At 38.7% G+C, this 24,512-nt stretch overlaps 4 protein-coding genes across 11 annotated transcripts; 1 reads left to right on the plus strand and 3 right to left on the minus strand.

Annotated features, from left to right (window-relative positions):
• The first annotated feature begins 224 nt into the window (after positions 1 to 224).
• On the plus strand, positions 225 to 5,591 carry LOC122315166 (probable boron transporter 7). Of its 5 annotated transcripts, none has more exons than XM_043130953.1 (14): positions 225 to 700; positions 1,482 to 1,654; positions 1,757 to 1,839; positions 1,972 to 2,164; positions 2,273 to 2,411; positions 2,489 to 2,654; positions 2,749 to 2,915; positions 3,125 to 3,298; positions 3,412 to 3,507; positions 3,600 to 3,716; positions 3,817 to 4,124; positions 4,481 to 4,760; positions 4,863 to 5,012; positions 5,094 to 5,591. In XM_043130953.1, exons 2-14 carry the CDS (start codon positions 1,539 to 1,541, stop codon positions 5,121 to 5,123), a joined length of 2,019 nt encoding a protein of 672 aa, XP_042986887.1. In that variant the 5' UTR covers positions 225 to 700; positions 1,482 to 1,538; the 3' UTR covers positions 5,124 to 5,591. The 5 variants fall into 5 exon arrangements, with proteins under 5 accessions (XP_042986887.1, XP_042986890.1, XP_042986889.1 ...); XM_043130956.1 differs by having other exon boundaries at positions 1,507 to 1,654; XM_043130955.1 differs by having other exon boundaries at positions 1,514 to 1,654.
• Positions 5,592 to 5,748: 157 nt separating this feature from the next.
• On the minus strand, positions 5,749 to 7,936 carry LOC122316424 (putative leucine-rich repeat receptor-like serine/threonine-protein kinase At2g24130). Its single transcript, XM_043132941.1, has 3 exons — positions 7,612 to 7,936; positions 6,847 to 7,302; positions 5,749 to 6,340 (listed from the first exon to the last, which is right to left on the minus strand). The coding sequence occupies exons 1-3, from the start codon at positions 7,934 to 7,936 to the stop codon at positions 5,973 to 5,975; spliced, it is 1,149 nt and encodes a 382-aa protein (XP_042988875.1). The 3' UTR covers positions 5,749 to 5,972.
• Positions 7,937 to 13,434: 5,498 nt separating this feature from the next.
• LOC122316425 (LRR receptor-like serine/threonine-protein kinase RGI1) lies at positions 13,435 to 15,471 on the minus strand. The gene is made up of 4 exons (XM_043132942.1): positions 15,389 to 15,471; positions 14,637 to 15,256; positions 14,189 to 14,299; positions 13,435 to 14,042 (listed from the first exon to the last, which is right to left on the minus strand). The coding sequence occupies exons 1-4, from the start codon at positions 15,469 to 15,471 to the stop codon at positions 13,435 to 13,437; spliced, it is 1,422 nt and encodes a 473-aa protein (XP_042988876.1).
• A 522-nt stretch (positions 15,472 to 15,993) lies between these two features.
• LOC122315631 (potassium channel AKT1-like) lies at positions 15,994 to 22,775 on the minus strand. Of its 4 annotated transcripts, none has more exons than XM_043131661.1 (12): positions 22,379 to 22,775; positions 21,762 to 22,127; positions 21,156 to 21,213; positions 20,744 to 20,947; positions 20,026 to 20,271; positions 19,756 to 19,854; positions 19,484 to 19,516; positions 19,199 to 19,384; positions 18,576 to 18,773; positions 18,411 to 18,486; positions 17,221 to 17,820; positions 15,994 to 16,545 (listed from the first exon to the last, which is right to left on the minus strand). In XM_043131661.1, the coding sequence occupies exons 1-12, from the start codon at positions 22,597 to 22,599 to the stop codon at positions 16,220 to 16,222; spliced, it is 2,613 nt and encodes an 870-aa protein (XP_042987595.1). In that variant the 5' UTR covers positions 22,600 to 22,775; the 3' UTR covers positions 15,994 to 16,219. The 4 variants fall into 4 exon arrangements, with proteins under 4 accessions (XP_042987595.1, XP_042987594.1, XP_042987597.1 ...); XM_043131660.1 differs by having other exon boundaries at positions 20,744 to 21,061; XM_043131663.1 differs by lacking the exon at positions 22,379 to 22,775 and having other exon boundaries at positions 21,782 to 22,029.
• Positions 22,776 to 24,512: the final 1,737 nt, after the last annotated feature.

The raw sequence follows: 24,512 nt of genomic DNA on the forward strand, positions 1-24,512 counted from the left end.
TAAAAATAAATTTATATAATTTAAAATATCACGTCATGTCATTTCACATTAATTAATAAATATATTTTTTAATAATCAAAGTATTTATAAATTATAAATCCTTTGAAGATAAGATAATTGAACTATTCTTACGAGTTAGGAAGGAGGAGGTGAAGACCCATGAACGTGCAATATTTCTAATATTAATTAGATCTAGAAGCGACAATGTCAAAATAATCGGGAGTCCGAAAGCAGAAATTTGCTAAATATAAGTAACATTCGCTCGCGACATTCCAGTTGCTAGCAAGGTGACGAACAGACCAAAATACACTCCCGAGTCCCGACAAATTTACGCGCCATTGGAGCCATGCATTGCAACAATACCCCCGCTGACGTGGTGTCCGAATCATATTTAGCCACGTTATCAATCCCACCTCGCAGCACCCACGTCTAGACTCTAACCCACCACCGTCTCGACTCCTACAAATCCCGCCTTCTCAGTTTCGGACTCTCCCACCTGTTCCCTTCACTCCGCGTTTCTCGCATCCAGAGACAGAGGGGAGAGAGAGAGAGACATAGAGAGAGGGAGAGGTTGAGAGACAGAGAAAGAGAAAGAGGGGGAGAGAAAGAGAGATTGATTACCCTTACGGCTCACCCCCACCGGAATCTGACTCTCCGGCGGTGGGATTTTCCTACATTTTCTTTCTTTCTATCTTTCCAGGTCTGTATATTAGTTTTGCATTACTGAATCGGAAAATGTACTCATTCTTTTCTCTGTTTCTTCTTCTTCCTTTCTTCATTTATAAAGCTCTGCTATGATTTTCTGGCTATTGTACTTTTTATTTATAATCGACTGTACGATTATTAGGACTTTGTTCTTGCACGAACGTGAAAGTTTAGTTATTTACGTGCATGGAGGTTCGAATGATGTATATTTCATTAAATATCGGGTTGATTTCATAAAATACCACGGGAAAACAGAGTTTTACGTCATTCAGTGCTTTATTCGGCAAGAGAATCGTATCAATGCCACATTTCTTAAATAAATCATGGTTTTTCTACTTTGAATCTAAAACAAAAGAAAATATTGGGATTTGATTTTGTTTTCCTCCGCAATGTCTCTTCTTTTTTATTGGTTACTCACCAATGGAACAGTGTATTGAGGCTCTTCATTTATGGAAATGTGGAACTTATGGGTTTAACTCTCTCCTTTTTTCTACCGTTCTCAGAGTTCACATAGTTTAATCTTCTTCTTTTTTTTTTTCAGATTTATGAGTCTTTCTTTTTTCTTTTTCTTTTTTTTTTCTTTTTTTCCAAGGGATCTAGGTATGAATGATTTTTTCTTTGTTTTCTTCACGGTTGGATCCACGAAAATCTCGCAGTATGCTGGTTTATGTATACGATGCTTTTCTTCCCCTTAATTAGCAACTCATCCAACTTGGTGAAATTCACTGATTCAATTTATATAGCCTTACAATGTGCTGTGATAAATGGATTTGTAGCATCTTTGCATTTGTTCAATGTAAGGTACCAGTTGATGAATCCAAATTCCAGAGTCTATGGCATCAGCAATGGAAAATGTCAGAACTCCATTCAACGGGATAATTAAAGATATCAAAGGAAGGGCTGCATGCTATAAGGAAGATTGGGTTTGTGCACTTTGCCCAGGCATCAGGTATAATCCCCTTTTTTCTGCGATAAATAACACAATAGGAATTGCATTTTCTTCTTCTGGCGTCTCATAATTTTCATTGATCAATCATTTAATCAATGTCAGGATATTTGCTCCAACTGCCTACATCTTCTTCGCTTCTGCTCTCCCCGTTATTGCCTTTGGGGAGCAACTGAGTAGAGAAACAGGTATTACTTTTTTCTCTCATTACCACGAAAATTTTAAACAGGTATATAGAGGTTACTTTTAATGCAAAGAGTCTAAATATTTCCTGGTCTTTTCATGAATTTGAGCCTCAGCTTATGCTTGTTTTATGTCAGATGGAAGCTTAAGCGCAGTGGAAACATTAGCTTCTACTGCTATTTGTGGAATCATCCACTCAATTTTTGGGGGACAGCCTTTATTGATTTTAGGAGTTGCAGAACCCACAGTTATAATGTACACTTACTTATACAACTTCAGCAAAGGACGGCCAGGGTTGGGGAGAAAGCTGTATTTGGCATGGGCTGGGTGGTATGGGATTAATCCTTTGTCAACGTTATCTAGATTATTCAATGTTTTAATAGAATTCTGAATTGGTATATATGGCTCGTATCTTTAAGAGGGTACCTATATATACAGGGTTTGCATCTGGACGGGTCTCCTGTTGCTTTTTCTTGCGGTATTTAATGCATGTACCATCATTACTAAATTTACGAGGATAGCAGGAGAACTTTTTAGCATGCTGATTGCTGTTCTTTTTATGCAAGAAGCTGTTAAGGTATTGATTGATTTTTAGAGGAACAAAAAAAGGTTGTGGATTTTGTTAAAGCGGTTGCTAAATTTGACAATTCACAGGGAGTGATCGGTGAATTCAGTGTTCCCAAATCTGAAGATCGGGCATTAGAAAAGTATCAATTCGAGTGGTTGTATACAAATGGGTTGCTTGCCATCATTTTCTCTTCTGGTCTACTTTTCACTGCACGTAAGAGCAGAAGAGCAAGATCATGGCTCTATGGCACAGGTAAATGAAATGAAATTCAGCTGCTTCTTCAATTTACAGAAGTTTGTCTGAATTAGATCTAGTTCTTTTTACTATCTTACGATCTTGGATTCAGGGTGGCTCCGAGGTTTCATTGCAGACTATGGGGTTCCATTGATGGTCTTGTTGTGGTCAGCATTATCTTATGCTGTACCAGGAGAAGTTCCGGATGGAGTTCCCAGGAGGCTCTTTTGTCCACTTCCCTGGGAATCTGCATCATTGTACCATTGGACAGTAATCAAGGTACTAAAAATTCTGATGAATAATTTGTTTATATAGGCACGGAATTATCTTTAAACTGCCTTCTAGAACTTCAAGGCAAGGAGATATTAATAACCTACCATGTAAAAAAAACCTCACCAAACTATACACAGAATTATCTACCATATACGTTAAGATTTCAGAGTGTCAGTTATACACTGAATTATTTACTTCATTCACTGGAATTTCAGGATATGGGAAAGGTCCCACTGTTGTACATTTTTGCTGCTTTTATTCCGGCCATGATGATAGCAGGCCTATACTTCTTTGACCACAGTGTTGCTTCTCAGATGGCACAACAGAATGAGTTTAATCTCCAAAAACCTTCTGCATACCATTATGATATTTTATTGCTTGGAATAATGGTATGTAGCGGAATAATGGAACATTCTATTTGTTTTTCAATTCCTTACTTTGTAATCTTGTATAGAACTTATATTTTTTTTGATAAGTTGATATCGAATTTCCATGGTTTCAGACTATGATCTGTGGGTTGCTTGGACTTCCTCCTTCAAATGGAGTCCTCCCGCAGTCCCCCATGCACACCAAAAGTCTGGCAGTTCTGAATAAGCAGGTAGGCTGGTGTAAATGTTCAGAGATTTCTCTTCATTGGTAAAGCCAAGATCACTCATTAAATTCTTATATGATATAAGCCATGATTTGCAGTTGATTCGAAAGAAGATGGTAAAGCATGCCAAGGAATGTATTAAACAACAAGCAAGCAACTCTGAAATCTATGGAACGATGCAAGCCGTGTTCATAGAAATGGACACAGCTCCAACTGTAAGTGCAAGGCTCATATAATCTTTGCATGCATGCCCGCGTGAGAGAGAGAGAGAGAGCTTTTATAGGTCTAATAGGCATATTGTGGATTTTCTTGTAGACCAAAGAGTTGGAGAACTTGAAGGAGGCTGTAATGAAAGCTGATGATGAGGGAGATGCAAAGGGCAAATTTGATCCGGAAAAACACATTGACGCTTATTTGCCTGTCCGGGTTAATGAGCAAAGAGCAAGCAACTTATTCCAGTCTTTGCTTGTGGGACTATTAATTTGTGCTATCTCGGTAATCAAAAGGATACCTACCTCAGTTCTATGGGGATACTTTGCCTACATGGCCATTGATAGCCTCCCTGGGAATCAGTTCTGGGAAAGGATGTTACTCCTCTTCATCGCCCCGAGACGTCGTTACAAGTAAGTCATGTTATAAGTGGTACGGAACTTTTGTTAAACTAGACTTTATTGTTTAATCTATTTCATGATGAGCAGTAGGTTCCCATGGGAATGGCAGGTGTCAATTTCTTATCCATAGCCAATACATGCTGGTTTTTCAGGGAAAGATGACTTGTTCCATATCTGCTAAACGGAAGCAAAAAAAAACTGATTTTAGTTCTTGTTAACATACGAATGTGAATAAGAAGCAAAATGTGCTTGTGCTATACTTTCCGTGGTGTCTGAGCACCATTAAATTAAAAGTCTGTTTTACTTTATATTTTAGCTGAGCTCCATAACCTTATTTCTTTTCTTATGGTGGGCATTGTGCTGGGCAGAATCTTGGAAGGCACTCATGCTTCCTTTGTCGAGTCAGTGCCATTCAAATCCATCGCTTTATTTACACTCTTCCAATTAGCGTATTTTCTGGTCTGTTTTGGAGTGACGTGGATACCTGTAGCTGGAATAATGTTCCCACTGCCATTCTTCCTTCTCATAAGCATCAGACAGCGCCTGCTTCCCAAGCTGTTTGACCCTAGCCATCTTAAGGAACTGGATGCTTCTGGGTATGAAGAAATTGCCGGTGCCCCACAGCATAAACGAAGCCACTCAATAACGGTATGCTTATGGTTCCTCCCGTTCTGATTTATCTGCAGACTAGTTTATTAATCCATTAAAGTTTTTTGTTTACAATTTTCTAACCAATAAGGTCTCTGACAGAAGTGTGGGCAGGAAAAGGACTTGCCTGATTCTGTTAGTGAGGAGAGTTCACTAGGATTCCATGATGCGGAGATTTTGGATGAGTTGACAACCAATAGAGGGGAGGTCAAGCTTAGAACCGTAAGCTGGAATGATGAAAGGTTGTTTCAGGTAACATAACAAAAGTCTCTTTTGTGTTATTGTAAATATAGTTTCATGCATCTATAAGTTAGAAAATGGGATTGTTTACAGGTTTACCCAGATGGTGTCCGAAGGCAATGAAAGCCTCTATATAGTGTTGGGATATAAACTGTGCTTGTAATAATGAGAGTTGAGCATGGTCCTGTGAAGATGGGATGAAATGTGAGTCTTCTTCGCGATAGTCAGCTAAGAGGAGATGATATGAGAAATACATAATATCTACACAACCACCAGCAAAAAATACAAAAGCCAAACGAAACAAAAGGGAAAGATGAGGAAGCAATGGAGAGAAGAAAGCATTTTCATTTTCTGTAGGAAAAAACATTAGAATGTATAAAGTGAGCTCATTTAGCCCTCCATTCATTTGCCTATTGCTGTACTAGCAAATCACGTGACAAATGTAGCTATTTTTCTTTTTTCTTTTTTTAATTTCCAAATTTGATTACTAGAATTTTATCAATTTCTTATTGGATTCTATTAGTTGCACACGAGTTTGTACAAAGATTGTAATGCAAAAAATCAGATTAGATGTTGATATTTAAGTAGGAATCCCATCTTTCTTGGCATTGCATTGGTAATTTCAAACCAAGGCTGCCTTTTATTTTATTTGTTTTTCTCTTCTAGCCCTCTGGGTAAACTAGGCAGGCTCAAACTCAGAAGAACCAGAGTAAGTCAGAATTAGGCAGAAGGCAAAAGAAATGGTAGAAGAAAAAAAGCTAATCATGCAGCTTCTTCATTCTACATGGAACGATAAAATAAATTATCTTAACGAAAAAAGCACATGGAGAAGGAAGAAGACGAAATGTTCAATGACAAGATGCTAGGAAGTCTCAAGCCATGTCTTTAACTATGAAAAGTTACATATAACATTACTAACACGCAAGTCTTTATCTTTTTGGAATCGAAAGGAAAACCCACACAAAATGGGGATCAAAGACCTCGGACACCCCTGTTTCTGTTTCCAAGTACGGTGGATTTGATTTTATTAAGTGCGGTAAGTACGTCTTTCGTTTCAGGTCTTTTATCCCACTCTTCAGAGCACTTCATGCCTAATTCCAGGATGGACAAAACTACACTTTGCAAATCAATGGCATCTCTCTCATCTTCAATTCTTAATAAACAGTCGTCCACAACCTCAATCGTTCTGTCAGGAAGTGATGCGTTTATCCATAGCCTCAAATTCAATTCTCCAACAAACATCTCGTCCGTGGGTTTCTTCCTTGTCATCATCTCCAACAATATGATGCCATAGCTATACATGTCCCCTTTTATAGACACTTTTCCCTCATAGCCGTACTCTGTCCATGCTCACAAATTAGTCATAAAAACTTAAGTCAGTGAGCCAAATAACACACACACACACATATATGCACAAGTAACCCACATATCCACTAAAAGAAACTTAAGTTAGTACTCTGTCCCCACCCCACAACCCCCACCCCCTCCCCCGCATCCCCTCCTTTTTTCTGTCATTTGAGGAAAACTTTACGGTTCCAGTACTTCAATTATGAAATTCTAATCGGTCCATATCATAAAGTTACCCCATAATATAATAAAATATAGAATAATCATCGATTGATATATGAGAGAAATAAAGATGTAATTATTGATTCACCAGGCAATCATAGTTTTGTAACATTTAATTCTTCTGCATTTTCATGTCTAAGATCTATAAAGAACTTAGCTGATGAAAATTTTCGTAGAATTTGTTACTTACTCCGTTGTCATGTTCAAAGTTAGCTATGTATTAGTTTATTATACTGTTCAGCACTGAAATAAATACCAGGAGGAGAATTTCATGTACCTGGTGCAATGTAGCCAAGTGTCCCAAGAGTTTTGGTTTGTGTTGTGTCCTTGTTTTCGACTAAAATCTTTGCAATGCCAAAATCACTCATATGTGCAACCATGTCCTCATCCAACAGGATATTGTTAGGCTTCAAATCACAATGCACCACGGGTTCCGACTGATCATGATGGAGATATTCCAATGCTAATGCAACATCAATCATGATGTTTACCCTTTGGAGAAGATTCAAGCAATAGTTTTGGTGGTATAAGTACCTTTCAAGGCTGCCATTAGCCATGTACTGTAGTATCAAAGCTCTGAACTCTGGGTTGGAGCATGTACTTATGACTTTAACAAGATTCCTATGCCGAATTGTTCGTAAAACCTTGCATTCCACATCAAAGCTTTTGAAAGCAACATCTAATTGCAAATTTAGAGCTTTGACAACAACAATGGTCCCGTCAGAAAGGATCCCTTTGTACACACAGGAAAAACCTCCAGTTCCAAGTTGCTTTGACAAAAGGTGTTGGTCCCTCGGCTAAGCTCTTGATACGATATCATTCTATTCTCCAACATGGATACCATACTAGGTGAACTTTCGATTCTGCGTCTTTCTTTTTCAGTGTTTTTTCAGCATATAAACCAATGCTGCAAATATTATTACTGATGAAATAATTGGAAGAACATATTTAAGAACAATTTGTCTCGCTCCTGATTCTTGGGAGCTTGTCTTTGTGCAAGTTCGAACTCCAAAAATTGAATTTCCACAAAGGCCTTTATTACCTAGGAATAACTCGGCTGTGAAGTTTGCAAAAAACCCATTGTATGGAATCTGTCCTGATGGCTTATTGAAAGACACATTCAAATACTTGAGATGTGAAAGTACCTCAAGAGATTTTGGAATTGTACCTGAGAGATTATTGTACGAGAGGTTTAACATATCCAATCCTTTCAAGTCTCCAAAAGATTGAGGAATGTCTTCTTCAAATGAGTTCATGGACAAGTCAAGATAACTGAGGTGTTGGAAAGCTCCAATGATGCTTGGAATACTTCCATCAATTTGGTTTTGAGATAAATCCACGTATTCAATAACATCCAACTTTTTCATGTTTAGAGCCAGATTTCCTCTCAGGAAACTTAATGATAAATCCAAAAACAACAAATTTTGAAGGCTCCACATATTTAATGGTATTGATGCTTCCAGCCTATTAGAATTTAGATTGAGACTCTGCAGGAGACTAAGCTTCTCAATGCAATTGGTGTCAATACTATACAGTCCGGCTGTCAATACTATACAGTCCATCAAGTTGTAGTAGTTTAGATTATATATATTTATAGGTAGGCTAGTCAAAGCTGCTAAGTAGAGGGAGGCTACATACGGTGCCGCGGTCTAAACATCAGCCGTAATTTTAAGGACTCTTCCCGCTCAAATTAGACTGTGTATAGCCATATAAAGAGATTCTATATAAGAAAGATAAATCCTCAAAAAGAGGAATCGAATCCATTTAACATGGTATCAGAGCTCTCTTAAATTTTTCTGATCAATTTCTTATGTTTCGGTCAATCTCTAGTGTACTGATTTTGTTGTGTTTCGGTCAATTTCTTGTGTTTCTGGTCTCTTACTGGCTTTGTTGTTCTCGGCACAGTGGTTTATTCTGCAGGTTCTCAGCACCATCATTTCGGAACAGTACTCTGCAGGTGCTCTGCAGGTTCTCGGCCTTTCATCTGGTGCTCTTCTCGGCAATTTCTGAAGCAGTTGTTCTTCACGTGTTGTGCAGTAGTTCTTCAGTTCTTCTAGCACGTGGGTTAGAGTCGGCTGGGATTAATTTCTCAGGCAGTGTGTCGGTCTGTAGAGAGGAGGAGAGTATTGACGTGGGAGAGAAAGTAAAGTGTGAGTTAGTTGGGATTTATTTTAGAGGTGTCGTGCGTGAGTTTTCAACCAAGGGAGGATATATATATATATATTTTTTTTTTTCTGAGCAAACGTACGTGTAGGGACATGAGGGGAGAGTTGGACATGCAGGTGCTTTATTAGGTGAGAAAAAAAAAAGCAGGTGCTTTATTAGGTGAGAAAAAAAAAAAAAAAAAAAAAAACGGAGGAGGGGTGTACTTAAGGAACGTTTGAGTGGAGACAAAATGTGTCGGTCATTTTTCTAGTGATTTAATTGAAGAGGACGTTGGGATTTTTTTTTTTTTTTTGAGGGAGTCAGTAAAGGGGAGTTTTCGTCCAGACCTGCTGGGTTTATTTTTATTTTCTGCAATTCAACGACAGCGTGGGTTTTATTTTTTTTCTATAGATTCTGCACCTGTGTGTACCAAATTTACAGGCAACAATTATTCTACGTGGGCATTTCAGTTTGAACTTTTTCTTAAGGAAAAAGATCTTTGGGGTCATATTGATGGCACTGATTGTGCACCAAATCCTGATAAATCCAAGGATTGGACTATGCTTGATGCTCGAATTATATCTTGGCTTCTTGGTTCAGTTGAGCCACATGTTGTCACCCACTTACGGCCTCATCGCACCGCTCAATTCATGTGGACTTACTTAAAGAAAGTATATCATCAAGATAATGCTGCTCGCCGTTTTTAGTTAGAGCATACGATTGCCATGTTTTCACATGACAATCGTTCCATCCAAGATTATTATTCGGCGTTCCTGACTCTTTAGAACGAATATTCTGATTTGGTTACTGTAGATGTTCATGTTGCCTCTCTTTCCACTATTCAAAGTCTTCACGAGACTCGTCGTCGTGATCAGTTTCTTATGAAACTCCGCCCCGAGTATGAATCTGTTCGCTCTTCTCTGCTGAATCGCTCTTCTATTCCTTCTCTTGATGTTTGTTTTGGTGAGTTACTTCGTGAAGAACAAAGGCTTAGTACTCAAGCCTCTTTGGAACAATCTCATGGTAGTTCAGGGTTCCCTCCGATGGCTTATGCTGCTCAACGACGAGGATCGCATGTACATTCTAGCTTACAGTGTTTCTGCTGCAAGAAATATGGGCATATTGCTGCTAATTGCCCTAAGAAATACTGTTCTTATTGTAAGAAGAAGGGTCACATTATCAAAGAATGTCGTATACGCCCCTAAAATCGTCAGGTTCAAGCATTTCAGACTTCTATAGCACATGGCTCTTCCTCCGGTGCTTCCTCTAATCTTGCACCTCCTGCAACAAATTATTGCACACCAGAAATGGTGCAACAGATGCTAATTTTGGCATTATCTACAATGGGGTTTCAAGGTAAAAATACAACTAAACTCTGGTATGTAGACTCGGGTGCTTCTAATCACATGACGAATACTCCTACCACTCTGTGTCATGTTCGGCCCTATGCTGGTCAATCTGCCATTCAGACTGCCAATGGTAGCTCTTTGCCAATAGCTGCTGTCGGAGATGCCTCTTCTCAATTTACTGATGTGTTTTTTGCTCCTCAACTTTCCACAAATCTTATTTCTGTTGGTCAATTAGTTGATAACAATTGTGCTGTTCATTTTTCTGGTGATGATTGTGTTGTGCAGGACCAGGTAACGGGGGAGCCGATCGCGAAGGGACCTAAAGTGGGGCGTTTGTTTCCACTATGTTTACCTATTCCAGTACTTTCTTCAGTTTCTTTTATTAAGTCTTTTACTTGTCATAATGTTCCTAATCTAAGTATGATGTGGCATCGTCGTTTAGGTCATCCCAATGCTCAGATCTTATCTCATGTATTGCACTCAGTTTTTCTTGATAATGAAGAACGTTCTTCTTTATCTCTTCAATGTGATTCTTGTAAACTTGGTAAAAGTAAAATTCTTCCATTTCCTTTGCATGCTAGTAGAGCTTCTCACTGCTTTGATCTTATCCATAGTGATGTTTGGGGACCTTCCCCAGTTAGTTCACATGAAAAATTTAAATATTATGTGACTTTCATTGATGATTATAGCAGATTCACTTGGGTTTATTTTCTTCGCTCTAAATCTGAAGTTTTTCGTACTTTCACTGAGTTTTTTGCGTATATTGATAATCAATTCTCTACGACTATTAAGACATTACGCACAGATTCTGGTGGTGAATATTTGTCTACTGAGTTTCAGGCATTCTTGGCTTCTAAAGGTATTATTCATCAACGTTCATGTCCTGCTACTCTTCAACAGAATGGAGTAGCCGAACACAAAAATCGTCATCTTCTTGATGTGGTACGTACTCTTTTATTAGAATCCTCTGTTCCATCCATGTTCTGGGTCGAGGCTCTGAAAACTGCTACTCACTTGATTAATCGTTTACCTACCCAAGTCTTACACATGGAGTCTCCCTATTTCCGCTTGTTTGCTAAACAATCTAGTTATGATAATCTTCGTATCTTTGGTTGTGTATGTTTTTTCATTTACCTCCTCATGAGCGACATAAATTATCTGCTCAATCAGTTAGATGTGCGTTCTTGGGATATAATGTGTGCCAAAAAGGATTTGTTTGCTATGATGCTACTTCACATCGTACACGCATTTCTAGGAATGTTATTTTTTTTGAAAATCAACATTTCTTTCCTGTGTCCTCTATACCCTCTTCTTCTACTGTGGTCCTTCCTCCTTTTGACCAACAGTTCTCAGATCTTCATCCAGGCAACTCTCGTTTTAAACCAAGTATTGTGTATACGAGACGCTCCCGCCCACAGTCTCTTCTGGTGGCTCAACCGATATCTGATCCTACCATGCTCCAGGACCAGTCAATTGTAGCACCTTCAGAGCACTTGATACGTCGCTCTTCTCGAGTGTCAGTACCTCCGGATAGGTATGGGTGGTTTGCTTCTGCTCTTATTGCTACATTATCCAATTTTGATATTCCCACATGCTACTCATATGCTGTCAAGCATGATTGTTGGCGACAAGCTATGCAGGAAGAAATTGCCGCTTCAGAGGCCAATCACACCTGGGACATTGAGCCATGTCCTCCCACCATTGTTCCTCTAGGTTGCAAGTGGGTTTATTCAATCAAAGTCCAATCTAATGGAAGTTTGGATCGTTACAAAGTTCGGCTTGTTGCACTTGGAAATAATCAAGAATATGGTGTCAATTATGAAGAGACCTTTACTCCCATGGCTAAGATGACTACTGTTCGTACGATTCTAGCTCTTGCTACTTCTAGTGATTGGCCACTACATCAGATGGATGTTAAGAATGCTTTCCTTCATGGGGATCTTAAAGAGAGTATTTATATGAAGCCACCCCCGGGATTGTTCACTTCTCCGACTTCACATGTGTGTAAGCTTCGTCGCTTTCTTTATGGTCTTAAACAAGCTCCGAGGGCCTGGTTTGATAAATTCCGCACAACTTTATTACAATTTTCATTCAAGCAGAGTAAGTATGATACTTCATTATTTTTTCGAAAATCAGACATGGGTATTGTTGTTCTTTTAGTTTATGTTGATGATATTGTGATCACTGGTTCCGATTCTGTTTTACTTAACCAGCTCAAGACTCATCTCTTAGAGTCATTTCATATGAAAGATCTTGGATCTCTCACATATTTTCTTGGTCTTGAGGTGCATCGTAGTCCCTCTGGTATTTCACTCAATCAACATAAGTATGCTAGTGACTTGGTGGCTACAACTGGCCCACAGGAGGCTACTTCTGTTGATACACCTATGGAATTAAATGTCAAGCTTCGCAAAGAGGAGGGTGACTTACTTGTTGATCCCAGTTTATATCGAAAGTTGGTGGGTAGCCTTGTTTATCTCACCATTACTAGACCAGACATTTCTTTTGCTGTACAGCAAGTCAGTCAATTTCTTCAGACTCCTCGTCATCTTCATTTGGCTGCTGTTCGTAGGATCATACGCTATGTTCAAGGCACTTCTACCCGTGGTTTATTCTTCCCGGCTGGCAACTCTACTCGTCTTGCTGCTTATAACGATGCTGATTGGGCTGGTTGTGCGGATACACGTCGCTCCATCACTGGTTGGTGTGTGTTCTTAGGTAATGCATTGATCTCTTGGAAGAGTAAGAAGTAAGACAAAGTTTCTAAGTCATCTACGGAATCTGAACACCAGGCGATGTCTTTAGCTTGTTCTGAAATTATTTGGCTTCGAGGTATGCTTGCTGAACTAGATTTTTCAGAGACCGATCCCACACCTTTACATGCCGATAATACAAGTGCTATTCAGATCACAGCCAATCCTGTCTATCATGAGCGCACGAAGCATATTGAAGTCAATTGTCACTCTATCCGTGAAGCATTTGAAGCTCGTGTTATTACTCTTCCACATATTTCTACTGAACTACAAATTGCTGATATCTTCACCAAGGCTCTCACTCGTCATCGACATTACTTCCTAAGTAGCAAATTGATGCTTGTTGATCTACGGGCATCAATTTGAGGGGGGCTGTCAATACTATACAGTCCAGCTGTCAATACTATACAGTCTATCAAGTTGTAGTAGTTTAGATTATATATATTTATAGGTAGGCTAGTCAAAGCTGCTAAGTAGAGGGAGGCTACATACGGCGCCACGGTCTAAACATCAGCCGTAATTTTAGGGACTCTTCCCGCTCAAATTAGACTGTACATAGCCATGTAAAGAGGTTCTATATAAGGAGGATAAATCCTCAGAAAGAGAGATCGAATCCATTTAACAATTGGGAATGGATCCAGAGATTTTGTTATTTGAGAGAAATAATTCTCCCAGATTCCTTAACTGACATAGGTCATCAGGAATGATTCCTTCAAGCTTGTTATCTCGAAGATACAATCTTTGCAAGCCCTCAATTCCTCCTAGTGTTGATGGTATGCTTCCACTCAAATTATTGTTACTCAAATCGAGGAAGGTCAAGCCTTTCAAGGAACTGATTCCCATAGGAATATGACCCTTTAGTTGGCTTTGAGATGCATCTATTGTTTTTAGTGAAGCAGAAAAGTTTCCTACTGAATCTGGAATTATAATGTTCAAGGGATTGAAGGACATAGTCAGCCGTTCCAAAAATCTACAATTAGATAAAGTTGAAAGGAAGCTAAGCACTTGATCTCCAGATTTTCCTGTTAGCTTATTGCCATCCAATGAAAGTACTTGGAGGTCTTCCAAGGTTCCGAAACACTTTGGTATTGGTCCAGAAAATAAGTTTGCGCTGAAATCTAGATAGATGAGCTTGAAACAATTTGAAAGATAGTATGGGATATGGCCGCTAAGGCTATTGCCAGCAGCCAACAGAAGTTCAAGATTAGGACAAGAAAGCTCAGAATCTAATGGAAGATACCCAGATAAGGAATTTCCCATTAAGAAAATTCTTCACAGGGAGGAAATGTTGAATATGTTTTGGGGTATTATCCCTGTTAAATAATTTCTCCCAAATTCAACAAAATCATGTTTTGAAGACGCCATAAATCACTTGGAATGCTTCCTTTAATGTGGTTACGGGAATGGAAAGGCTCTTGTAACCTCGACAAGTTACTTATGGTAGTAGGTATATTACCAGTTATGTTGTTGCTGTGCCTCCGGCCTGTCCAAAAATCACACAAGACAATTTTAAAGTGGTTCAGCAAATTGCTTACGTCCACTGGAGCCTCTTTTATAGAATTTGTACGAGATTTACAAAACACTCTACGAAATTCTATTTCTCTCTCTCACGTCCATCTTTTTCTCTTCACCCACTGCTTTCTCTTTGCATCTGAGCTCTCTCCTATTTATAGAAGAGAGCAGCCCACCATTTGCAGCTTCTTCTGACTTGGGAGAGGGTGGGTGGCCTAACAATGGTGGGTGGTGGTGGGTGAGCGTGAGTTGGTGGCTGCAAACCCAAACCCATTTCACACTTGGGGGGTTTATTCAAATGTTGTTACCTCCGAGGTGTAGCACTTCAAGCTTTTCTAAACTCCCAAAACCTTCGGCAATGCTTCCGTTGAACTTATTGTATGACAGAGATAGGATTACAAGCTCTCTACATGAGAGATTCAGTTGTGAAGGAAGCTGACCGCTGAATTCATTGGACGAAAGATAAAGTCCTTGAAGATTAGGACAGTGGCTGTACAGATTCGTTGGAAGATTTCCTGAGAGGTGATTATCTGTAAGAGCAATTACGATTAGAGAAGATATGTTGAAGATGCCTAAAGCAACTGGACCGCTTAAGCTATTGCCTTCCAAATTCAAGAGCTCTAACGACGACATGTTTCTGAATGACGATGGAATTGCACCCGTAAGATAGTTCCCACGAAGATATACTCGGCGAAGCTCCCGGCATTGATGTATACTTGGTGGGATGCGTCCTTCCAATTTGTTGAATGACAATCGGAGGATTCTCAAGCGACGTAGACTCCTGATTTCATGAGGGAGAAAACCAGAGAAACTGTTGTTGGAAAGATCGAGCAAGACTAGGAAAGAAAGGTTGCCGATACGAGGAGAAATGGTTGCTTGGAGACACAGGTAGGAAAGGTTCAAAGCCGTGACTCTCTGCCTGCGTCGACTGCAGGCCCACAGGATACCCCAATCCAAGTGCAGAAATTTGTTTCGGCGGACCAGTTAGCAGACAAGACACTAGCGTTTCGGCCGAAATTGATTTGGGAATTGAAGGCAATGAGGGCCGATGTATAGGTACTAAAGTTGGTGGAAGCTTAAGCCGGTTGAAGCAGGCTGCATGGCTGCAGTACTAACAGAGAACCCAAGAGCAGGAGAATCCATTGTCTGTCTGTCACCATGATCATTAGTACTGGATATCGTGAAAAGGTAAGCGAGAAAACAGTCCGATCGCTATGTCGAGAAACTACATAATATATAGACTTCTACTAAACATGACTTTAATAATGCGCATGCAAGTAGTAATCATGGAAGAGAGGCTGACAACGAAGAAGAATCGCTGCTATTTTGAGGCATCGAATCTTAGGGGGCATGACTTTAGGAGTCCCATCGAAGACTTGAGACTTCAGAGGCACTTTCCATATGTAATGTCAGTATACCTACAAAAAATATCGTGCTTATTTTTTACTTTGGTTGCTCAATATCAGTCCAAAGTCTTAGAAAAAGAGGTGAGAGTCAAACAAACTTGGAAAATCACGTGATCTATGAATTCGAATAACATTTTTGTTCTGTCTTTGTATTGGTCGATATTTGTACGTTGTAGATTCATTGCTAGTAAGAAACATTTTTATAATCTGTCGTCTGTAATTCTTATCAAAAAAATCTGTTGTCTGTAATTACCTTAAATTGCAGGAAACCCAAATCCCACTTGTAATTCGCTTTCTTCTTCTAACAACCCCCCCAAAATCTATAAGGGTGTCCAAAGAAATAAGTTACAAAATCTGGAAGTAAAAAGGGAAGAAGAAGAAGAAGGAAATATCAGAAGTAAATATTCAATGTACGTCTGTCCCACTCCCTTGGCTCAAAATGCTCGGGGAGTATTGTATCACCAATTGTAACAAGTATAACAGACCTAAGGACTCTCGGAGGTTGGCCCCAACTCTTCAGTCGTGTGGCATTTTTCACTTCCTGTATCACTAACTAGAACAAGATAATCACCATCTCTAATAAGTTCTATATCTTCTATTTCAGCTCCTTCTTTAGTTAAAACTTTGGTTGGAGAGATCCCAAATCTTTTGGCACCAATATCAAGTAGTTCTTGAAGGGAATGAGGCAGGAGCACAAGCTTTCTAGCAACTTCATCTTTCTCTGGACAACTAAGAGTAACTCTAGCTGGGAAGTTGTTCATACTCCGCATACTGCCAAAACTTGCCGCAGATGTAAGAAGTTCTCCTCCACCTGCATGTTTTGAAGTTTCAGTTTTGTCACTTAAACTGTGAATACTTCAATTGGAAACTTAATGGTCACTTAAATTTATCAAAGAGCATCAACTGCAGGTGTTCATCAAGGTCACAAAATAAGATCTGGGGTTGGGTAAAACCACGTTCATACAGGAGCCTCAGAATAAAAATCTAAGATAACATGACTTCTTAAAAGTGCCCATGCTGAGGTTTGTTGTCTACCATTGCTTTTTTTTTTTTTTTTTTTTTTTGGCCGCGGGGGGGGGGGGGGGGTGCTGAAATTCAATCAGAAATCAAACAACATGACAAGATTTGCAGTTTCTTCAAATTACGCTTGGCTCTGACGGCTCGGCTCATTTTATTGTAAACCAATGGTATTCGAGATCGTTTAGTTATCTGTAGAAGCCTACAATCATTTATATTAAAAAAGAATTGAAAGGCTTTCTGAATACTTCTCAACTGACAGTATGTGCTTTCTTATTTCAACCATGCATTTATTGGTTCCTCAATCAAGTTTTTAGCTTGGTACATGATCTTGATATATTGACGACGGTTGAAGTTAACCACACCAGTGTATGACACCCAAATCACAGTAATGATATTCTGACTTGGAAGGTGATAGAATTTTCAGAGAAATCCTAAGTATGCAAAACAGATCAAGATGCAAACTCACCAGCATTAGCAGCTCCAGAATTAGCAGCAGACATGACCCCAAAAAGTGAATTGCAAAAATTGTTAGCCCTTCGCCTTGGACGACTGTCTGACCATGTCACCTCCCGGGTAGCTGGAAGGCTTTCATGGCCGTATGGAAGCATTGTGGGCTCGCTCTGGTACTTCCCAAGGAATGACATACCTGGTTTCTTTTGAACTGGTGGGATAGCTAGCGGTTTCTTGATCCCTTCTTTCTTGCTCTGAAATAAGTACTTAATATCTTCATGGCCCTGATGATCCGCCAAAGCCCTAGGGGTCCATCCACTTTTATCTGGTTTATCAATGTCTGCTCCTTGGTCCAACAGAAACTTAACTATCTCAGTACTTCCTTCGCATACTGCTGCATGAAGAGCTGTAGTTTCATTGCTATTGGGCAGTGTCACGATCCCACCATATTGGACAATGTCCTTGAGCAATTCCAAGTTGTTACGCTCAACAGCAGCGCATGCATAATTACCCACATTACCAGAAGATATCTCTGCTCCATTGTCTATGAGAAGTTTAGTCACAGATTCGTGCCTCCCCGATATTGCTTCCCATAAAGGAATGCTGCCATCTGAATCTGCAAAACAGAGAGTAGATAACGATAGAGAAACGGCAATGTTTCTTCTTTTTTCTTGGCCGGATTTTGAAGAGGCACGTAGCCTCAGTTACAGGGTAACAAACCTTGAACCAGGAACCCCACCGTTCCTAAGGATGGAGGGAAGCGCCACGCTAAGGCCATTGGCAATAAACGGCAATGTTTTCTCCAATATAAGCTCAACTCAAGTCAATTAAATATGATTTGTACAGGCCTTAAATAGTCTCGCGCAAGCCTTTATATAAAAGTGGACTCCACATTAAAAAAGTGTAAAAAAAAACTATTATTTATTAGTGGGAGCCACTTTCTTAGAAAGGGCTTCTACAGATCTTGTCTATTTGGGTATTGTACCTAGTTTACTCAATTTTTTAATTTCATAGATGAAATCGGCTATGTACATTAAATCTCTAGTTTATATATTAAACATCAAGCCTGGCTTCCCAATTTTCTAAATCTATATTAAGAAAGTATAAAATCAACCTAGAAAGAACCTAGAGCAGAAAGTAAAAGATCATAAGAACTTCACGCAAATGTATCAAGGGATACATATTTTGCCACACGCTAGAGGATACCTTTGATGTTAGGATCTGCTCCATACTCTAGAAGTAGAACTACACAAAGCTCACTTCCATTAGCTGCTGCAGTGTGCTGTTGCAATGGAGCAAAGAAAGCTCAGCCTCTGATTCAAAGATTACCTTGAGAAAAAAAAATGTGCATAGTAAAGATGATCTCCACACCAGTGCAGTCCGTCCTCCATTGTCTGTCTCATTTGGATCAGAACCACGCCTCAGCAACTGATGCAGCAGCAGATCATCACCTCTGGCTGCTGCAAAGCATAAACTAAGAGGCAAACCCATCCTGCCTTGGGCTAGCATATGCTCTGTATCAATTAGAACTCCTTCCATCAGTGGATGATCCCTCAAATCTTTCAAATGCTGCATCAAATGAAAAACTCCATCGATAAAGAAGATAAACATTCCTCCTCTTGAACCGTACAACTATCATTTAGTTAGACTTATACGTCTTTTCTTCAAAATCTTATTATTGTTATTATTATTATTTTTATCAAACACAAATAATTAAAATGTTGTGTTGTATGACTGAAGCACTTGGAATAATGGGAGGAACAAGGTGTCCAACTTAGCCTCGTTCCTTGAAGTAACATCCCTCACCTTCATTTCAAAGAAAGAAAACTATCCTAAGAAACCATTAATTTCATTTCAAATAAAGACATAGTAATATTAGGAGATACAGAAACCCAAAGAAATGAGTATTTATAGTTTATATATCAAATAACACCCTCCCCCACCCCTAAAATAAAGGAAAAAGAAAGTGAATGAGCGGCAAAACCTTTACTGACCTGAAGAAGATTGTTCATGATTATTGTCCCATCTCCAACATTTGCCTGAACTATATTTAAAAAAGCGGTACGGTTCAAACGCAGCAGCTGACTCAATCGTTTGGTCCGAACTGTAAACGGCTGGGGCCTGTAACAGAGCATGCCTATCTCACCAATAACATCTCCCGTCATAGCCTCGTCAACAGTCTGCAACCATCCGTTACATAGAACATATTAAACTCCTAGACACTGCGGTGAAGAAAAATGGTGAAAAAATTATAAAAAGATATCTATCATTGTACTTGCCTTTTCTGTTCCGTTCCCCTCCACAATGAGTTCCTGAGAGAGAGAGGGAGAGAGAGAGAGAGAGAGAGAGAGAGAGTTTAACGACAAAGTCAAACAAAGGAGAAAAAGAAAAGTGGCATGTGCTTAATTTCCCGGTAAATTACATTCATAAAATATAAATTAGATTTTAGGAATTCAATTATTCACAGACTGCAGCATAAATCCATTAAACAAGACTTGCAAGCTATGTTCTAAGTACAATTTCTCTTTTGTAAGGGGATTTTAGTTCTTACCGCGGCACCAGTAACCAGTATGTACAAGTCTGTGGGTGCTTCATTCTGCAAAATCACATCTTCTTTGGGAGGAAAATATTCAGCCTTCATCTCCGAGACCTTTAAGACAAGAAATCAAGACAAAGAAATGATACAAAGTGTGCGAAATATAAAGGAGACCCGTTGGTGGTTTGAACTTTTAGATACCGCTTTCGTGTTAAATCTGAAAACATAGTTTGATACCCCATGAAAACACCATCAGAGATTATGAAACAAAGTTAGCAGCATTACCAGTTGAAAAAGCAAGTCATGCGATACCCCACGGAACAAGTACACCTTATCAACAAGTGAATAGAAGAGAAAGTGTGAGATACTAGAACGAATGGCTTTAGGAAGGGAATCAAGAATCTCTTGCTGCTGCAGCCCTTCTGAATAAGCTCTGTACTTCAAACATAAATTATCAAGCATCTGCTGTTGCAAGCGAACAGGTAGGTCATTCCTTTGTGCAAAGCTCGTGGCTGCCTGAATGGTGTCTCTCTGAAATTTCATACAAATAAGACCGCTAAAATAAAGAAATTAAAAATTCGAGAGTTCTCAAGTTATGGGTGCTCGTTTAATTGAAAAGTTCGTAAGGGTGATTTAGAAATTTGGGAGAAACTCATAACGCTAGAACAATTCTAAACAAGCTTATAAGCCCTTTCCAATATCATAGTCAAGTAAAGTAACAAGAGATTGCAATAGAGGGTTTGGATTACAAGTTGCAACAACAAGAGGGGCAAAGTGGCATTCTAGCTAATTAAGTGGTTCACTTGTCTAACTCGAGCTCATTTCAGAAGCTCAAATTCCTTACAACCATCATGGAGAAAAAAAAATTCATCCTCTAGGAAAAGTAGCATGAAACAAAGGGTTTTCCCAAAGCCAATTGAACCATACTTGACCCAAAAAAAGCATTCTGACACAGAAAGCATTTATCCAGTCAGAAAATAGTATTTGGAAAGAATTTACTCACAAATCTCCTTGTTCGACTGGTCCCATGGACAACCAGATTTGTCATATTTCCAATAATATAGGATGTTAGACCAAGATCAAAAAGCATGTAGAAGATATCAAATATCATTTCCTTGGTATTCGTAGCATGCAAGTCACCATAGCCAGTGGTTGTAAGAGTGGTAATGGACCAATAAACTGAGGTCACATATTGGATAAACAAACCCTGATCATGAAAGTTTTCCAAGATTAGTGAGATCCATGTCCTACTTGGGTCGGTATTTCGTGCAGCAATAAGATAGAAGCAGCAGGCTGCACAATGAACTGCAAAGAGAGTAACCTAGGAGGTCGCAAAAGCACGATAAAATATATATCATTATTGAGAATCTCGATAATTCAATGGAAATGACCAGATATTGGTAGCAGATACTGACAAAAATAAGCTTTGCACATCGAACCCAAAAGTAGCTGAATTTCCTGTCTTTTTCCAATCTGACATGATCAAAGAAGAGAATTTCATGAGCAACTACTGTAAATAGACAATCTGGGGAAGAAGGGAGGAGATGAAAAATAACTCCTAAGAGAAAAAGAGGCCACTTCTTTCATGATGTACAGAAATTACTTTAGATTGATGCATAATACGAGACATCAGGGAATACAGCCAGCTTGCATTCCAAAAGCAACTCCAGAAAACCAAATGTATAGATACATGAGTATGAAGGGATTTGTATTTTGTGCCCCTTCATGTTTACCCTAAAGGGACTTAAGGAGATGAGTCTTCTTGTATTGACCATCATGGAATTTGTTCTCAACTAAACAATGGACACTGCATCCTTTCTAAATTCTATTACTCTTCTGGAGATAATACATTTTCCACCCACGGACAACCAAGTATTTTTCACTTTGCATCCCAAACTACCAAGAGTTTGGATTTGCATCCTAGATACCTATATTTTCAAAATTTCAACTTCGATGGAGATCTGGCCTTTAATATGAGTTCAGTATTGTGTAGAAATGTCAATATGGGAATTCCCAGTTACCTGGCAAACATTTTACTAACCCTTCGGAGACGCCAGAGGCGGAGCAAATTGAAGAACCCGTATGTTTGTAGGGCCGGGGCCAATATACTCCTAGCAACTTCAGAAGGGATTGTAGAGATGACATCGAATGCCAACCAAGTCCTGGTGTACCTCCAAGCAATCAGTTTCCGGTTGTCAATGAGGAGATAAGAAGCCTTATCCAGGTATGCCACAAAGAAAGTCAATACAATGTCAACGGCGAAAAAACTGTTGACCACGTTATCGATTACAGCAAGAGGTCCCCTTGGTTTCTCAAGGAACCCAAATTCAAATGGAGATACCCATGCCGTGTAGAAGACTAGAAACACCAGAAATGTCTCCCAGAGTCTGCAATATCAGTCAAAAGAGGCGTGTCTAGATCATTTCATCTCCAATAAATAAAACAAACATTGTGTGAAGTACACCACAATATAAAACGAGCAGTTTGAATCCTAGAAAGAAACAACATAGCCGCAAAATAAAATGGCAAAAGATTCAACGGAAAAAGAAATGGTAATTCAATCGAACATTTAAAAATCAAAGGAAGAAAAATAAGAGAGAAAGGGAGAAGGAAAGAGAGGAAAGGGGGAAGAATGAACTTGTAGCGGGGATCGAATGGGGAGACAATGAAGGGTCGGAGCTTGACGTGGCGAGTCTTGAAAGCGGTGGCCCCGAGAGGAGGAAGAAGGCCAGCTGTGAGGCTGTAATGGCTGCCATCGTCCCTCGGGTGCTGCTGATCCTCTGCTCCTTCTCCTCCCCGCCCGCACATCGAACTTCTCAACACCTCTCCCAGCTTCTGCCTCGGCTTCGGCGTCGACATTGCCGAGTTTTAGCCCCCCGATCTCTATCTCTCTATTTCTACATCATGCAGCCATTACTTACACCAGATCCAGCACCCAGGTCAGGTTCTCTGTCTCTCTCCCCCCCTCCCTCTCTCTGTCTCTCTCTCTCTCTCTGTTTTCCTTTCATATCTTCAAACTGTACCCAACTGTCGTTTCGTTTGCGTCCCTTCCGTGTTATAGTTAGAACTAATGTCCTTCGTCCAAAATTTCAAAATTTCCATTTTTTTTCGCATAATTATCGAAGCTTATGCACTTATTCCATTTTTTAATTTGCCCATAAAAAATATTCCGATTGTTAATTCAGTTCTAATGATAATAATAATAATAAATTGTTAATTCGGTTTATCTGTAACCAGAAAAGGCATAATTATAGTATTATCTCTTAAAATATTAATCAAAAAATAAAATAAATTTTAAAAAATTGAAACTGAATATAGTTAAATACTAATATCTAGTCCTAAGGCTAAACGTACGGATCTACCTCATTTTCATTACCTGTAGATATACTATGAAATTAATTATTGCCCATAATAGATTGAAAAGATCTATTTGCTTAATAAAATTTTTATATACAATCATTTTTACGTACTATTTACGCATTATATTAATATGATTGACTATAACAAATATAATTAATTTCTCACATTTTCCTTAAATTTGTATTCGCTTTTTTAAATTAATTAAATTAGACCCCTTTAAAAAATTAAAATAAATAAATAAATGAACTCCTCTTCTTATTTCGACCATATTATAAGGACATTCTATGAAGACCAACCACTTGTTTTATTAAAATGTATATTTATTATGAGTTTTCATTTTTCATTAATTAGAGAGAATATAAACTATTTATATCAATCATTCGTCTCAAAAATATTCCAAATATTGAAACTATAGATCTTTATTTCGATGCAAACATGTCGTGTGGCTATAAGAAAAGCAAGGAATATTAAAGCATTTTCTTTTCTTGATGTTGTTTTTTCTTCACCTGTTGGAGTTGGCGAACGCATATCACCAGTTTTAACTGCTTTTTGCCTTTGAATCAGTTCCCTCAAGCAAAGTAAATTACCTAGATCCTCAATGTTTAATGGGCCATGCATGCATGCAGCCTGATGTGACGTACGTACGTACGTACGTAACGTAGCTTGAAAGGAAAGGCAATGACTATAAGTTACGAGAAATGATATTTGTAGTCGTAATTGTGCAAGCGATATGTAGTTACTTTGAAAAAAATAAATTAATATGGGATCCATATGAAAAAAAAATTAACTTTTTAATTATGGACCACACTTTTTTTCAAAATAATTATGTAACGTTTATAATTTTATGACTGTATATAACATTACTTATAAACTATAGAATAATCAGCAATACTGGCTTGTAGATCATAATTAACATCTCGATCGTAATTGATCAGAAACATGCAGTACAGTTGATCTGCCGACAAGTAAGTACATCTCATTGCGGACGTCATCTCCATATTAATTAAGTAACCTCAGACATGGCATGCATGCATGATTATTTGAGGAATTAGAAGTCGTGAGAACATTAGAGACAGACTTGTAATAAGTTGTAATATATATTTAAATATTAAAAAAAGAAAGTTTATGACATTTTTAAAAAAATCTGTATGAACCAAGTAGAGAAAATTATGAAAAATAAAATAAAAATATATTTGGAGGCTGATTGGATTCCAATCAGTGCACAGAATGGAGAAGAGATGCATCTCAACCACTGAGCTGGCGCATCACTTCAGTTTTAAATGTAACCGTTATATTATTTAAACATATTTCAAATGGTTAAGTTATAAAAAGATACAATTTTTCACAGGTGTCTCATCAAGCCTATAAAGCAGTGTTTGTACGATAATCTTTTTCTTCATTGTCCCAGTTTC

This window comes from Carya illinoinensis, chromosome 7, assembly GCF_018687715.1.
Source record: "Carya illinoinensis cultivar Pawnee chromosome 7, C.illinoinensisPawnee_v1, whole genome shotgun sequence".
Taxonomy (NCBI): domain Eukaryota; kingdom Viridiplantae; phylum Streptophyta; class Magnoliopsida; order Fagales; family Juglandaceae; genus Carya; species Carya illinoinensis.

Bases quoted from the DNA above. Each gene is read 5' to 3' on its own strand.
- LOC122316424 (XM_043132941.1), bottom strand. From the start codon at position 7,936: ATGAAAAAGTTGGATGTTATTGAATACGTGGATTTATCTCAAAACCAA. The intron at 7,303-7,611 runs GTAATAAAGGCC...GTGTGTACAAAG, and splicing joins CACAGCCGAGTTATTCCTAG to GGATCCTTTCTGACGGGACC. The intron at 6,341-6,846 runs GTACATGAAATT...GAGCATGGACAG, and splicing joins ACTTGGCTACATTGCACCAG to AGTACGGCTATGAGGGAAAA.
- LOC122315166 (XM_043130953.1), top strand. From the start codon at position 1,539: ATGGCATCAGCAATGGAAAATGTCAGAACTCCATTCAACGGGATAATT. The intron at 2,655-2,748 runs GTAAATGAAATG...TCTTGGATTCAG, and splicing joins ATCATGGCTCTATGGCACAG to GGTGGCTCCGAGGTTTCATT. The intron at 5,013-5,093 runs GTAACATAACAA...GATTGTTTACAG, and splicing joins ATGATGAAAGGTTGTTTCAG to GTTTACCCAGATGGTGTCCG.
- LOC122316425 (XM_043132942.1), bottom strand. From the start codon at position 15,471: ATGGATTCTCCTGCTCTTGGGTTCTCTGTTAGTACTGCAGCCATGCAG. The intron at 14,300-14,636 runs GTAACAACATTT...ATTTTTGGACAG, and splicing joins TGAAGTGCTACACCTCGGAG to GCCGGAGGCACAGCAACAAC. The intron at 14,043-14,188 runs GTGATTTATGGC...ATCTTCCATTAG, and splicing joins CATTAAAGGAAGCATTCCAA to ATTCTGAGCTTTCTTGTCCT.
- LOC122315631 (XM_043131660.1), bottom strand. From the start codon at position 22,599: ATGTCGACGCCGAAGCCGAGGCAGAAGCTGGGAGAGGTGTTGAGAAGT. The intron at 19,517-19,755 runs GTAAGAACTAAA...TCTCTCTCTCAG, and splicing joins TACTGGTTACTGGTGCCGCG to GAACTCATTGTGGAGGGGAA. The intron at 19,385-19,483 runs GCAAGTACAATG...GGATGGTTGCAG, and splicing joins AGGGGAACGGAACAGAAAAG to ACTGTTGACGAGGCTATGAC.